At 31.6% G+C, this 15566-nt stretch overlaps 1 protein-coding gene across 2 annotated transcripts in view; it reads right to left on the reverse strand.

Annotated features, from left to right (window-relative positions):
* MS3_00010117 (uncharacterized protein) overlaps nt 1-15566 on the reverse strand; it is a gene marked incomplete at its 5' end in the record, with an annotated part of 45052 nt that overhangs the window by 14970 nt on the left and 14516 nt on the right. For both annotated transcript variants that reach the window (XM_051218458.1, XM_051218459.1), the window contains one exon: nt 1643-2657. In XM_051218458.1, coding sequence (XP_051073922.1) covers nt 1643-2657 — 1015 coding nt within the window. The remainder of the gene's footprint in view (nt 1-1642; nt 2658-15566) is intronic.

Raw genomic sequence — 15566 nt, forward strand, 5'->3', positions numbered from 1 at the left:
ACCAAGGTCAGGATTTTCAATACAAATGTCAAGACAGTTCTACTGTATGGGGCGGAAACCTGGAGAACCACGAAAACCATCATCCAGAAGATACATGTGTTTATTAACAGTTGTCTACGCAAACTACTTCGGATCCGTTGGCCAGACACTATTAGCAACAACCAACTATGGGAAAGAACAAACCAGATCCCAGCGGAGAAAGAAATTAGCAAGAAGTGCTGGAAGTGGATAGGACACACATTTAGGAAAACACCCAACTGCGTCACAAGAAAAGCCCTCACATGGAATCCTGAAGTCAGAGTGGGATGGAGAATGCTGGTCGGCGGCCTATACTCCATTAGGAGTAACAGGCGTAAGTAACATATATATACATATATATATATGTATATATATATATCAGTCAGTCAGCTACAATGTAGGACAAGGTACACTTATGCATCGGTCCACGGTGCCACACCCCATTAACACAAAATGATGAACACAGAATTCATGGAGGTAGTTAATTCAATGGCAGCAATATGTAAACAAAGATTGCATATAAGTTTATGGTTCAGGTAGTTAGGATTAGTTTGTAGAAAGGTATAACTTTAATCTCACAGTTTAAGGGAAGACAAAGGGTATATACTCCTACGCCATTGTAATCGATTCTGAGCCATGTCATGTAGAGTCTCTAATCACTGTTTATGATAGTTGCACGCACCGCAACTAAGTAGTCTGTATCTACCAGCATGACAAAGACCAGAAGTTAGTGACTTCAAGCACTGATGCCAAGTTTTGGTTTGGCCGCTCCTAACTTTCTTTCAACCATCTCCAACACTAATCAGCATTGTGCGTCGTGGTAAACGGTGTTCAAACATACGTAACACGTGACCCAACCATCTCAGTCGATGAAGATTCACAACTTCGTCAACTGGTTTACTATCATTCCCTAATACCCTGCATCTAACCTCACTATTACTTACCCGGTGATCCCAGCAGATGCGAACAGTATTTCTAAGACATCTGTGATCAAAACTGGTAGCTTGCGAGTATTCTTTACCATTAATGGCCAAGTTTCTCAGCCGTACAGTAGGGTAGAACGAAATGCCGCACAGTATACTAGTCCCTTAATTGATAAGCGGACATCTCGCCTTCTCCACAGGTTACGTAAGTTGGTAACATCCAAACGGGCTTTTTGAATCCGTGCTGAGATTTCGTCAGACACCAATCCATTAGGGATGATCAGACTTCCTAGATAAGTGAAGTTGTCAACGCGTTCGACTACTTCACTCCCTATCCTTAGTTCAGGTGTTGACGTAACCACTTGCGTTTAGATGGGAGGAAACTCATCAAAAACATCCTGGCATTGTTTCTCAGTGCTACCAAAACACTCTGCATTTTATCGGCGTTTTCAACAAACAGGTCTATATCATCTGCGTATTCTACGTCAATAAGTAAACCTCCTGGAAGGAGATCAGTTCTTGAAAATCCAGTTGATGAGAATGTTATTTCCAATGCCGCATATATGTATATATATAATATTTATTTCATCATAGTTAACTTCACACAAATAAAAAAATAATATTTTATTTTCATTACAAACCTTTCAAATCAACAAATAAACTTTACAACAATACAAATGTGTATAGGTAAATAAATTTACCTGAAAACTTTCACACACTGGTCACATTTCATAGCTTTGGTTGCATGTAAAGCTAAATTATGGCGTCTTAGTCCAGTGTTTGAATGAAATCTTTGTCGGCATATAGAACAACAATATAATGTCTGTTTAGTTTTGATTAATTCTGTTGAAGGTTTTGTCTGTTTCAATTCAACTGAGCTGTTTATTCCTTCATCTTGTGCTGCACAAAAGTTTGGTTTCGTGGTTTGTTGTTGTTCTTGGTGATGATGATAATAATCAGGCAGATTCAGTTGTTGTTGTGGTACATGAAATGAAATTTCATTTTCACTCTTTAAATTGAAATTTTCTTCTTGGTTTCGAAAAGAATTATCAATGAAGTGAGCAGTTGTGTAATTTGTAAAAGACGTAGTACTGCTCACAGATACTAAAGTGTTTGTATTGGAAGTAATAGTTGTGGGTATATTGTTAGAAATTAAGGTTTCAGCAATATTTGTATGAGCATCAATATTATAACTAGAAGTGATCAATTTATCATTTTGAATTGTATAAAAATTAGTGGGACAATGTAGATCAACTCCAGTAGAATTGAAAAGGTTAGCAGCCGATGCAAATCGAGCAATTTGTGATACAGTTGAATAATTGGTTAGTGATAATGGAATGTCATTATTGGTACTTATAGTAGTGGCAATAGTATCGGTATTATTGTTCGTATTATCATGTAATATAGAAGATGACGATGTTGACTGGGAACATGATAATGACAATGATGGATTTATTTTGAAGTTAGACAGAGATAAAATCTGTGCTAACTTATTACTGTTATTATCATTATCACTGTCATCGTTACAATGATGATGATTTTGATGTTGATGATTTAAATTAATAGCAATATTTTCTTGTAACTTTGCAGTTAATTTTATCAACTCGTTATTGAAATTTATTCTATCCAAATTTAAATTTGACCATAATTTTAATGCAGCATCTTCAAGTATTCGTGAGCTAATTTTACTTGGATTATTAAGACTAGATGTACTTTCTAGCAGGAAATAGTATAAACAAAAATAGAACAAAGTCTTATTATAAATTAAGATGTACTGGTTAGAATACAGAAACAAAACAGTAACCGTAATATTGATGCCTAAATTTAAATGAAATTCACTAGAATAAAGCTTAAGTGATTTATGGTAGTTAGTCAGTCTATTCACGTATATCATCAGATAGAATACGGTTCACTTCGAATTCTGAGCAGTGTTTGATACGTCATGGATTATTACATCGGAATAAATAATAGGTCTATTTGTATGCACTCTAAATAATAATAGCACAAACGTTACTTCATTATCTTAGATTAATACATTTAAGTTGACTAACAAAATATAACTTTGTAAGTATTATACTGAAGTGAAAATACTAACTTATACACTGTTTGGTGATACCGTGAAACGAAGTAGTCACAGTCATTCATAAATCACGTAGTACTTGGCACAAATAAACATCTGCTAAAATTGCCGAATGATATCCTCATAGTTAGATGAAATTAATAATGTTCGAAGCAACAGGATTTAGCGAACATAGTAATGTCAAGAATAGCAAAAATGAATATAAGATGTACACAAACGAGAGTTTTATGTTTACGACTGTGTTGTATACACCAAAGCTTAAGAGTGGATGAGACATAAGAAATATTTTGATTGTCCATGTGTTCAACAACTTTTCTTCCCATGATTAACCTGTGCATTGATGAACAGCAATATTGAAACAACGATTAGGATTTAAAGGAAGAGGACCGCGTCCCCGAACATTCTTAATTTGTTATTCACGGAATCTGTAGGGCCCTTATTCTTGTCAGTTTTATTTCTAGGGTCATATCTATAGTGAGGTTGTATTAAACGGACAGCCTTGACAGGTGCACCTCTATTTATTCAATTAATATGAATCCTCCATAATTTCTTACCAGACAACTTAGATCTAAGTGCCTCAGTTACAGTCTGGTTAACAATGGAAAAATTATAATTTGAAGAGAAATCACAGTTTTGTTGGCATTTTTTACAGTACTTCAGTAGAGTCTACATTCAAAAGAGTGTTGACCGTTGACGTGCCGAAGACTAACAGTTACTAATTTCTAATTTGTAAAAACATTAGACATAACAAAAAATCGCATTAATGTTCAGTCTATACGTGACTCATATTGTTAGTTTCAATACACAAATAATTAAAAAATAATGTTTATATCCAAAGCCCTTTGTGAACTAACATCATAAATCCAACACACATATCTAATAGAATATTTTCATACGAATTATATTAATTAATAAACAATTTGGATTCTTAATACAGGAATAACTCCGAAAGTTTTAAGTAGTATTATTAGTCCAGAGTCCATATAAAAATTTCCAGGACACTTAAGATGTCTGTGCTTGTTTGCTGAGAAAAATATAATTAATTCAAAAAAAGTCTATTTCTAGTACAAAGTTTTTTACATAATTTTTCTCTAGGGTAATAAAACTTTTTAGGTTTAATAATATATCATATATATATAAACGAATAAATATACAGGTCTACTAGAGCTGATTACCTGTGTAAATAGTTATAATGATGACGAAAAGAAACTCCATAAAGTGGAGTTTCAACAACAGTTTATCATTAAATTTTTCGATGACAATCAACGTAAATGACTAATAATAATAGTAATAATAATAATAAGAATACAGGTAATAATAAATTTACTAATCAGTGGGTATCAATGAAATCAATTAAAGAAATTCATAAAATTATATGATTGACAAAATATATTGCTAAATAAATGGAATAAATAAGTAACACTTTAGAAAACTTATTGATTTTTATACAAATTGAAAGTTGAGAATCCGACAGAAGAGAATACAACCTTTTTTTGTGGGTACTCATAAACAGATATTTCTACATACTATTACTACCAATGACGTCTGACCACAATTATAAAAATCTTGGTTTATATATTTAAACATGTTATTTTAAAGGATAATGGTCTGGCTTTTAGATCAAAAATGTAGTTTTATCAATTCATAAAATATATGAATAGTAATACTTTTTAAATTATGTGACATAATTCAAGTCAAACTTAATCGGCCTAACTAATCGGAATATATAATATACATGCTTACCTATTTCTTATTCTAACAGAAAATGCCTATTGTTATGGAAATAGAATAAAAGAAGAATGAAGTGATTAGACAAAGACATGAATGGTACCAGTATATAAAAGAAATTAGTATGAAATAACGGCAGAAGTGAAGATGACGAAAGAAACAGTTGTTCTTTTGAGAATTTCTGTATCATAAAGACTATCAAATCTGTAGGTGATTATGAACATACTATGTCAAAGTCTTTATGAATTTTAAAACAACACCTAGAACTGATTACAAATTTTAATCTAAAGACGAAAATAATTCTTCTCACTGCCATAACAAAATATATCAGATTAAGTTATCAAAATAAGAAAGAAAATAATTCCTTATTGATAAGACGAGATAAAAAGTTCAAATAAAGTTTAGAGTCATTATGATTTCCTTTTAACATTACTTCCGTTTTTTTACAAATCTCAATATGGTGTTTATTCAGTGTAGTATTTGTTTTGTTTACCAGTGTGATCTTTTATTCACTGAAACATTAACTTATTTGAGTGTGATGTGTTTGTTCAAGATACAATATTCCTTGTATTAAATTAACATGAACTATGCTCAGTATGATTTGCAGCATGTGACTTGTAACAACTTTGAGTATTTTTCATATATGTGGTTTTGTTCTAATTACTAATCGAAATGAGTGTGCAATCAATATATGAGTATATTTTGGGGTTAATAAATCTTCAATTGTACAAGTCTTGGTGTTCTTAGTTCGCATCGTGGAAATTGCAGTGGTTCAACACATTAATTGCAGAGATATATGAACTTCAGCTTTAATAATGACTTTTTCAAATAATATATCTTATCTAATCTTTTTGAAGGTATAACTCAAACAATCTAATTTCATCTAGTGAGAATAGTACCAGTGTTATCAGTATTTAATGTTAATTATGTACTAAACGCCCATAAATTATGAATCTATGAAGTCTAAGGTTGATTACAGATCCCAAAAAAATTATTACCTTAGTGAAAATAATTTTAAAACATGGTTATGTTGAATTGTTTATCAAACAAGTATGAGAATTATGTCCCAACCAACAACTGTTAATCAATTTTTTATCAATCATTTTTCTAATTTTGTTAAACGAATCAATGAAGCTGAATAGAAATGTAATAGTTGTCGTTTCAATCAAAAATTTATCGATGATACTAGTTCCAGTTTATTTGTGTTTATAGTAAATATTGGTAAATCAATAGAAATATTTTCCTCAGGAAATACGTGCATGATAATACTTTAACTCTAAAATGTTTTGGTTGTGTATGAGTATAATGGTAATGATTGAGTAGTTTTTAATAGTAGGCAGTAACATCAGACGTTCTATTTGTGTTTGAAACTGTTCGTTCCATTCAGTGTTATTGTTTTACATGATTATTGGTTGCTTCTTCTTGCAAACAATTACTCGGTGCTTGACAATGAATTATCAATTATTATGCATTAGATTGTGCAATTAACGTTGGCTTTTAAGGGATTTCGTCAATATGCCTGGCAAAGATCGATTCATATATATATATAACACAAGTGACTTAGTGTTGTCAACTAACACATGTTAGTACTTCATCAAGATACCGAAGAAATGAGATCTGAACAAGTGTGAGAACTACAGAGCCATCACACCACTGTCAGTACCAGGAAAAGATTTCAACAGAGCGCTGCTGAACCGGATGAAAGTCGGTCGTGCACAAATCAAATCACGACACTACAGATCACTGTTGAACAATCAATTGAATGGAATTCGTCACTAGACACCAACTTCCTTGACTTTGAGAAAGCAGTTGATAATGTGGATAGGAGGACTTTATGAAAACCTCTTCGACACTATGGTTTACCTGAGAAGATCGTCAAAATCATCCGGAATTCACACAACGGACTAAGCTGCAAAGCTGTGCATGGAAGACAGCTGACAGTTGCATTCCAAGTGAGGAACGGAGTCAGACACGATAGCTTAATCTCCCGCTTTCTAATTCTTCTGATGGTTGACTGGATTATGAAGACCTCCATATCTGACGGGAAGCAGGGTATATAATGGATAGATTGAATATGACTAGATAATGTAGATTTCACAGATAACCTAGCTCTTCTATCCCATACAGACCAATAAATGCAAATGAATACAACTGGTGTAACAGCAGCCTGTGCATCAATTGGCCTCAACATACATAAGGGAAAAAACAACATTCTCAAATACAACACGGAGAACACGCACCTAATCACACTTGATGAATAAACTCTGGAATAGTTTGAAACATCCACATATCTGCACGGCGTCATCGATAAACAAGTGACATCTGACGTAGATGTAAAGGCGAGGATTGACAAAGCAACGACAGCATTTCTACAAGAACATATGGAACTCAAAACAACTTTCGACCAATATCGATGTCAGAATCTTCAATACGAACGTCAAGAAACTTCTACTCTACGGAGTTGAGACTTGGAAAACTACCACAACGATCATGAAAAAAGTACAGATATTTATAAACAGTTGTCTATACAAAATGCTGGATACAAATAATATTAATGGATACACCACAATTTGTTCGATATACTTCAATCACTACTAAGAATCACACAATAAGACATATGGTATTATGAGATGATCAGTCAGTATAAGCCCCTGACTGATAATAATTTTAAGATTTCAGTAAAAATAGTCTAGACCTCAAAAAATAATCGAGAAGACGGTGTTTGTGAAAATTATATTTGAAATAAACTCAACGATTAGAAAGTTAAATAATTCCAGCGTTTTGTCCAGCAAACTTCTTTGGACCCTGAAGAAGTCCTGAGTTTATTTCAAATATAATTTTCACAAACAAATAAAAGAACAACTAGCAGCACAATAGATTTTTTGATTTTATTGTTTAAACTAACTTCCAGTCTATTATATATATATATATATGTCATATGTAACAGATAATCGGTTTATACTTCTTTTAACGTCACTTATCGATATATAGCTAAATGAAAAAAGTATCTCATTTTCAACGCAGAATACTTTTAACTCTGTAAAATAAGAGTTATGACTTGCATTAAAAAACTCTTTTGTTGTTATTGTCGTTGTTATTCACTTATTCTACGCCTAACAAGCAGAAAAAAATGCAATGGAGAGGTGTACTTTTGTTATAAACAAACAATTAATCAAGCTAGCAAACAAAAATGAAATGACATTGACAACGAAAACAAAACCAACATAACATACAATGACAACACTGACAAGAACTTAGCAAAAAATAAGAAAAAAACAAGAAACATTTATCTTCTAGTCCTTTGTTTTACTGAAGAGAAAATAAAGTGTCAACATATCAATGAAATAATTATCGTTTATCTGATGAGATAGTCATCAGTATTAATACCACTATTATTACTATTACTATTTCGATTAGATCAAACATGATAATATTCAATTTTGTTGATGATAACTAAGATGTGAGAATACAAACATATAACTTCCGGGACAATGAGCTAGTGAAAAGACCACAAACTAGTTATAAATTTACGCTTTGAATTCGATATCAGAATGGAACGAGATAGAAAACAAAGAGAGAAAAAATCTAACTAAAAACGAAGAACAGAAAACGGTGTTAAATAATTAAAGAAAGCAAGTTGATTCTTTAGCTTCTTGGTATTTTGAAGTTGAAATATTTGATAAATAAAAGGCATTTTGAGACCATAAGTGAACAGTATGTATGGAACGTAAGAATATTCATCAGTTGAATAATAGTCAATAAGATTATCTATTTTCTTGACTGATTACTGATTAGTGACTGTCATGTTTTTCTAGTATTTTCGAGTGCTGATCAGATTCTATCGATCAAGTTCCGGTGTAGTTATTAGTTAAAATGACTCTACGTCAATTACACTATATTTTAATGTTAATTGGTTGCAGGTATTTGGTTGAATCAGAAAAATATAACATTGGTCACTAATCAGCAATTGATGTAAATATATCAGTTTTCATAGGAAGACAGTAATTACCTAAACTATTAAGCAATAACATTTCCGACAGCAAAACTGGATAATCTTGTTTAGAATTCACCAGGAAGCAGATGTTTTCAAGAAGATAGTAGGTATCTTGAGAGAGTAAGCATCCGAGGCGGCCTGCTTTAATATTTGTTCCACTTGTTCCTACCGTCTATATATTTCAACAAGTTATTTTCTTTAGTTTGTCTTAACGCACTATTGATCTATCGGTCGCATAACCTATTCAGGTACGTATATGAAAAGTTTACGACCTATAGCTTTATAAGGTACAGAAAAGTATAACAAAAAAAGATATCGTGGCGGATGGCAATATGCATTGAAAAGAATGAACATTATTCAGCTGTCAATTTCCCAACTGCTAAATTCTTACTGCCGATCATTAATTGGCAAGGTGGTCTATCTTTAACTTCTACTAAGTTCAAACATGTAACGTATTGTGGTGTAATCACATTGCAGGAATCTTGGTCAAATGGTCTAAAGACGATTGGTAAGTATCACCATAAGGTTTCAATATTTGTCGTTAGGACTGATCAAGCAATAAGAAAAGGTGTGGTGGCAGTATGGCTACATTTGTAAATATGAACTGATGTCGATCTACTATTGCATTTTCTGAATTTCAAACAAATTTATTGATTGTTTAATTTTATGATGCCGTCAAAAACACTTGAACAAATACAATACAATGTTTATGTTACCAAGATCTACGTGACTCCGGACAATATCATCGTGAAATATTTAGGAGTTGATTAGAAATCAGTAATCAGCTTAAGTTACACAAATATGAACCGTTGGAGTGATTATATTCCAAAGTAGAAAAATAGAATCAAACCAAAATAATCCTAGGTATTTTGACAGTGAAAACTAAACTAGAATGAAGATAATATAAGATTTATTGAACAACATAGTATCAAATAATATAACTTCTTATGTAATTGTCTTCTATATCAATGTTTGCAAATGTCATAAAATAACCATTTAATAAACACACCCTTCAAATGTACTAACCAGATCACTAGAAAATAACTACTCAAGTTTCATATTGATCCTTCCTAACATCTTTGCAACATAAAATCAAGTGTACATCGCTTTCAGAAGTAAAATAAATCAGTAAATATATATTTCTACAATAATATGTTTCTTTTTGATGTTCATTCATTCTGTTTTCAGAACAGAAATGAATAACAATATGATTTTTTCAAAAAGTTAATTCATAGAAACACAAACCTCTCTTTATGTTTTCTGAAAGGATTTTGGTTAATGAGAATAAAAGTATCTGTCCACGTGAAACAAATTGTTAGTTGTTTTGGTAGTAACTGAACTTTGTTTTGATACTTATCTAAGTGTTAAATATTGCATAACATCTCTGGAAACAATAATAAGATTCAACAAAAAAGTTCACCTTACAGTTTTGTGGTAATATATCTAGACAGTATTGACCAGTTACAAGTAGAGATGGATGGTGGCTAACAGTAGAATCTAAGACACGCGTTTCGTCCCATTCGGGGCTCGTCAGGTGGATGTATCTGAATCCCAGAGTTTGTGAATACTATGGGACTTGAGACCAGTACTGTTCACTTGAAATGCCATCGTACTATCCACTTAGCCACTGGATTCAGATACTTATTTTGTTGACCAACTGTTGTAATCTGATAAATTCTTTTAAGTCTTCTTATTTATTATTATCTCTTGTTCGCTACATTTTACCCACCAATTTACATACCAACCATAATTCCAAGATCTCGTTTTTCAAAAATTGTCAATAGAATAAAACAAAAACTGTTCTTTTTGCTGATAATATAAACACGTACCTTTTTCAATCCTATAGTTAATCAATTAAAATAACCCCTGTTTATTTACTGAAAGTAAATTTATTTAGGAACCAATAGAATTAAATGATAAAAATGGTCAAAAATCTTGATCAATGGATTTTAATCCAACCAGTTAAAAGATCAGAAGTATCTAGGTTTTAATCCTATATGTATTTGTTAAAAGAAAAGTTTTCTTTTTTTAATGTCTCCTAGGGTTTTATTTGTTTACAGTCTGATGTCGATCTCCGATGTAAAAAAAACAACTTCAAATTACATCATTTTGAAAAATCCCTTTCCTTACTCATATTTTAAGGAGTATTTAATTCTAATAATTGGTATCTATGATTAAAAACCTCATAAATTTACTTTAACTATCGCAAATATGCTAAAAAGTAGTTATGTAATATGAATTCATGTGGTTCAATGCATTTTACTGAAAAACATGAACCTAGATTTTATGGTGTCTAACATGATATATCTAAAATCTTAACAGAACTGATATTCTCAGTGAGACTTCAATTCAAGTCACTCAATGTCATACTGAGATCTTTATGTAAAACGTTTAACGCAGCAAGATATATTTACTCAAATTTTAGAAATATTTCAGAAATAAGATGTCTACCATTGAATATTTTACGAAAATCGTTGATGCTATTTTCAGTTAATAGTTTTCAACCTAGCAGAATATTCCTTTTAAAAAAAAGTACATTTGACTTAAAACTATTCAAGTATTATTTGACTAAAATTATTATCAAATGAAAACCGAATTTTACAATACATAAATTAACTGTAACTTTGTACGTTGTGGTTGGGTTAGTGATCTATTTATTCATGTATCTCTTTACATTGATCTGAAATCGGGAACCAGATAGGAATTGAGAATAAATCGAGTAGTGTTCCAGTTGACTTGTCTTCTCTCACTCGCGTGCATGTCAGCTAATCAGGTGATAGAATAGTTTTCTTCTCTCTTCGATACTTCGAACTCACGCGTGCTAGCCTCATGGTTAAGCCGGTCAGCCTATCGCGTCAAGGTCTTAATCTAGATTAGATACGTTATCCTCAGCACCAAAAGTGGTTAGACAGATCAAGGACGTAACGTAATATTTTTAAAAAAATTAGTACTTTAGAGTTATTTTGAGCAGAAAAACAAACTTAGACTTCAAATGTCATTTTAAAATTATCGAAAGTTTGCCAATGAAACTCTAATTAACTTCTAAAGTCGGTTGCGTTTCCATAAATTTTAAAATATTCTATATTTATATTCAGTTTGTCATGATAGAATATTGTCAATCAGTATATCATTAACTGTAAATATAATTAAACTACTAATTTGAAAGTTGAATTAATTGAGTAATATTTGGTCTTTTCTAGTAAATATTGTCATTTCATTTTGTTTGTGTGTGAGCTGTGATACTGCCCGGGTGCCCAGATCAAAACAGGTGGTTTTCTTAGAGGGCCACGCCGCGAGCCTTTGACCTAAAGGTCTAACCCACAAGGCAGTGGAGCATCGTGAAAAGATGCAGTCCCATGGTAGCCGGTGACCAACGATTGGTTCATACGCCACTTGTTTCCTCAGGATACTGGAGCCCATGTGCACCATTGGTTTGGAATCAGGGTCTTCCAACTCCCCTAGGTGGACTGTCCATGTCCACCAACCCGGTTAGAGAACCAGGCATTCGCTTTTCGTAAGCAACACCCCTGTCACGAGAAGGTAGTGGGTAGGACTTCCCTGACAGAGGATGTAAACGCGTGGCTGTGTGAGAGCGTTTCGAGGGGAAGAGCGGACCCTCCCCACTCCCGGCCGTATCAGGGCATTTCTGTGTTCAAACAAACAAACAAACATTTGATCCTTTAAAGTAACCTTTCATTGTCAGTCAACATCATTAGAAAAAACACTGGAAATCTGGGAAAACTGTACATGTGTTTATTACTTATTTGAGATTCTTCAGCAATACAAAGCTGCAACTATACACTTTCGGATCCAAATCTCGTAGGCTCTGAGACTAACATAATGTGTAAATGATCATTGTGTCAGAATTCACTGGTCTATATTTCGAGTTCTAATCATTTCATAATACAACATGCCTGTTAGATAATGTTATTTATGATACGACATGATCGACATGACTAATTTCAAAGCTAATCACTTATGATCACAGTTACACTGTGGTCAAAAAACTTACAGGACGCGATACAACTGAACTAGAATTTTGTCTTAGCTTGGCACTCATTAGTTATATGTACCCATTATTTGTTTAGGTGGATATATGTTTGACATCATTAGCTGTTTAAATAACGTCAACTGTTAGTAAAAATGTATTTCAAATTGGAAACACATGACAAAAATATTTTCAGGATCAAATTTCCTACCTGTTCAGATCTTTTTGATTGCTAGGTTTCAATAATTTATTTTTTCGTTTTCCAAAAAAATATTTTTGTTAAAAAGAATATCCCTTAGACGAAAACATTACATACGTGTGGTTTGTGGATTCCCTTCATTCTAAAAACCTTATTGTCTGGACAATCAGGTCGATGGAAACATATCATAGTTTATTCAAGGAAGGATATCGGATGCGATAATTGCAAATATAGGCTTCGTTATGGTTTCAGAAGCTTACAATAATACTAAAAACATCAGTTTTTAACATTATATAACTGGATAATTAACTGATATCAGTCTTAAAATAAACACCATTTTTGTGTATTGTCCAACATTAGTCGACCTTTTTTATTTTTTCCTATTTGTCTAATTGTCTGCATCAACCAGTGATAGTTTTCACAAAGCATCATATTGACAAAAATATCTAGAAAATTGCTTTTCGCTCATCAGATTAGTTGAATATATGACCATATATATGACCATTTGACAAAAGTTAGTTAATACGCATTTAATTCAAAAGTAACTTGTATAAATTTTGTAGTTCTATTAATTCCAGCGATGAATTGTTTCTTATTTATAGATATTATGAACAATGTGATAAATATTGTTGATTTAACAAGAAACCATTACAATACACCCTATAAAAATAAAATTTCCTTTCAATGTAAACTTTGTCAGTGTCAATATTAATCCATATATCTATCATATATGTATATTCTTATAGTTATATTTATATGTTTCAATGAAATAAATTATCACTTTACATTTGCCCATTTTCAGCAGATTGTTTTCTCAGAATTGTATACTTATCTATGGCATTGTTTATGTACTGCATTTAAATGAAATGTGCAGATACAGTTAATTTAACATTATATATATATATAGCAGTTTCAAGCAATCCCTAGACAGTAATACATTGTCATATGAATTCAAGTTAATTGAAATAAAGTCAAATATGTTCTTGTCATTCAGTTCATTCGGTAAAAATTCCAAAATTTTCATGTATTTTTCTAATATCACTTAAAGATATTACAATCTCAATAATTGATTTGATTATTTGATTTAAAAGTATGTTGGTAATGTAAACCCTAGAAAAAGATGTTTAACTGAAAATAGCATGTGTCGAAAATACACTGTCTAAGAAACAATTACTTGACTAATCGACTGTTAACCATTCTTACTCTCAAGGATAAACGTATTAATATGTATAGATTTAGATGTGCTCTAAAGTAGATGGGCTCTTTACAAAGGTTGTTAACTCGTGAAACTACTATTAATCCTAGTTAGTTCTTCAATGAAAATCAAATCTTAATGAGTATTATATTCAACATTTTAGAAATATTCAGATCTATGTAAATAATACTGCCATCCTCAACATATATATTAATAACTAATTAATTGTTCTGTTGATAACGGTCAACATTAAGTGTTTAAACAGAGTTATAACAAAAAAATACTCAAATATAAATATATTAAAAATTGAAAAAAAATATTCAATTGCTTGTAAATTTAAATTATATTAACATTTTAAATTATGTAAATGAGTATTTGAAATTATTCACTATAATTTACGTTATTATACTTTGTTGCTTAGTTGAAAGATCATAATAGAAATAATAGGAATGTGATTATCTTATGAACAGTTGGGTAAAAATGAGAATGAATATACCCTTGTCCCATAATGTAACAGTGTTTTTATTGTATCAATATTTTCGATGTTAGTAGTCAGTAGTGATGTTCTAATACACTGATTTACGCCTAGGTAACTATTAACATGCTGTATTTGCTAGATAACATAATTGACCGATTTGGACCACTCATATTTAACTTTAATTGTAAAGTTTACACCGGTTTGGATTATTATTAATGTATGTAAACTAAGTATATAGGCTAATATAAAATGTAGGAAGCACTTAGTAATTATGGTGATCACAGTAATTGTGTATGTAATAAATTACCACCTAAAGCTAGAATTATTACATGACTGCCATAGCAATGAGACTCGAAAATCCAAAATTATAAAAATCTTTTGTGACGATGGATTATGAAAGCAAAGACGTTTGTACACAATTTAAGTTAATTAAAGTCATTTAGAGTCCCATGGTCCTGGAACGAACATCAGTACTGATATACACGTATATCTAGTTGACGAGTCTCAAATATGAGAAGCATGTACTAGTTTCCACTGTCAGTTACCATTCAAATCTGCTTCAAAAATGTATGTGACTGATGACTATATCAAAATGATCCACTTAGAATGCTCATGTGTAAAGACTCATTTTAATACCAACAACAGGAATATTGTAACCCTAAAAACTGAATCGCAATTAAAAACCCCAAAAAATGTAATTTAACCAACGCTGAGTTTTTGTCTAAAATTGTGAATAAGTGACGCTTTGTGAATTTAAAGTAAGCTTATGCCTAGTTTTCTTGCAAAAGCATGACTTAGTCTTATAAATCTTATCCGATGGAAAATTTGAGTCGAATTTTACTGAATGTACCCCTCATTTTGCAATTTAAAACCAAAGTTGCGTACATAAAAATAACCAATTATATTTTTACTTCGGTCATAGACATAAATGTTTGTTCCTATAGATTGAACAGAAGTCTGATT

Source organism: Schistosoma haematobium, chromosome 1 (assembly GCF_000699445.3).
Source record: "Schistosoma haematobium chromosome 1, whole genome shotgun sequence".
Taxonomy (NCBI): Eukaryota; Metazoa; Platyhelminthes; class Trematoda; order Strigeidida; family Schistosomatidae; genus Schistosoma; species Schistosoma haematobium.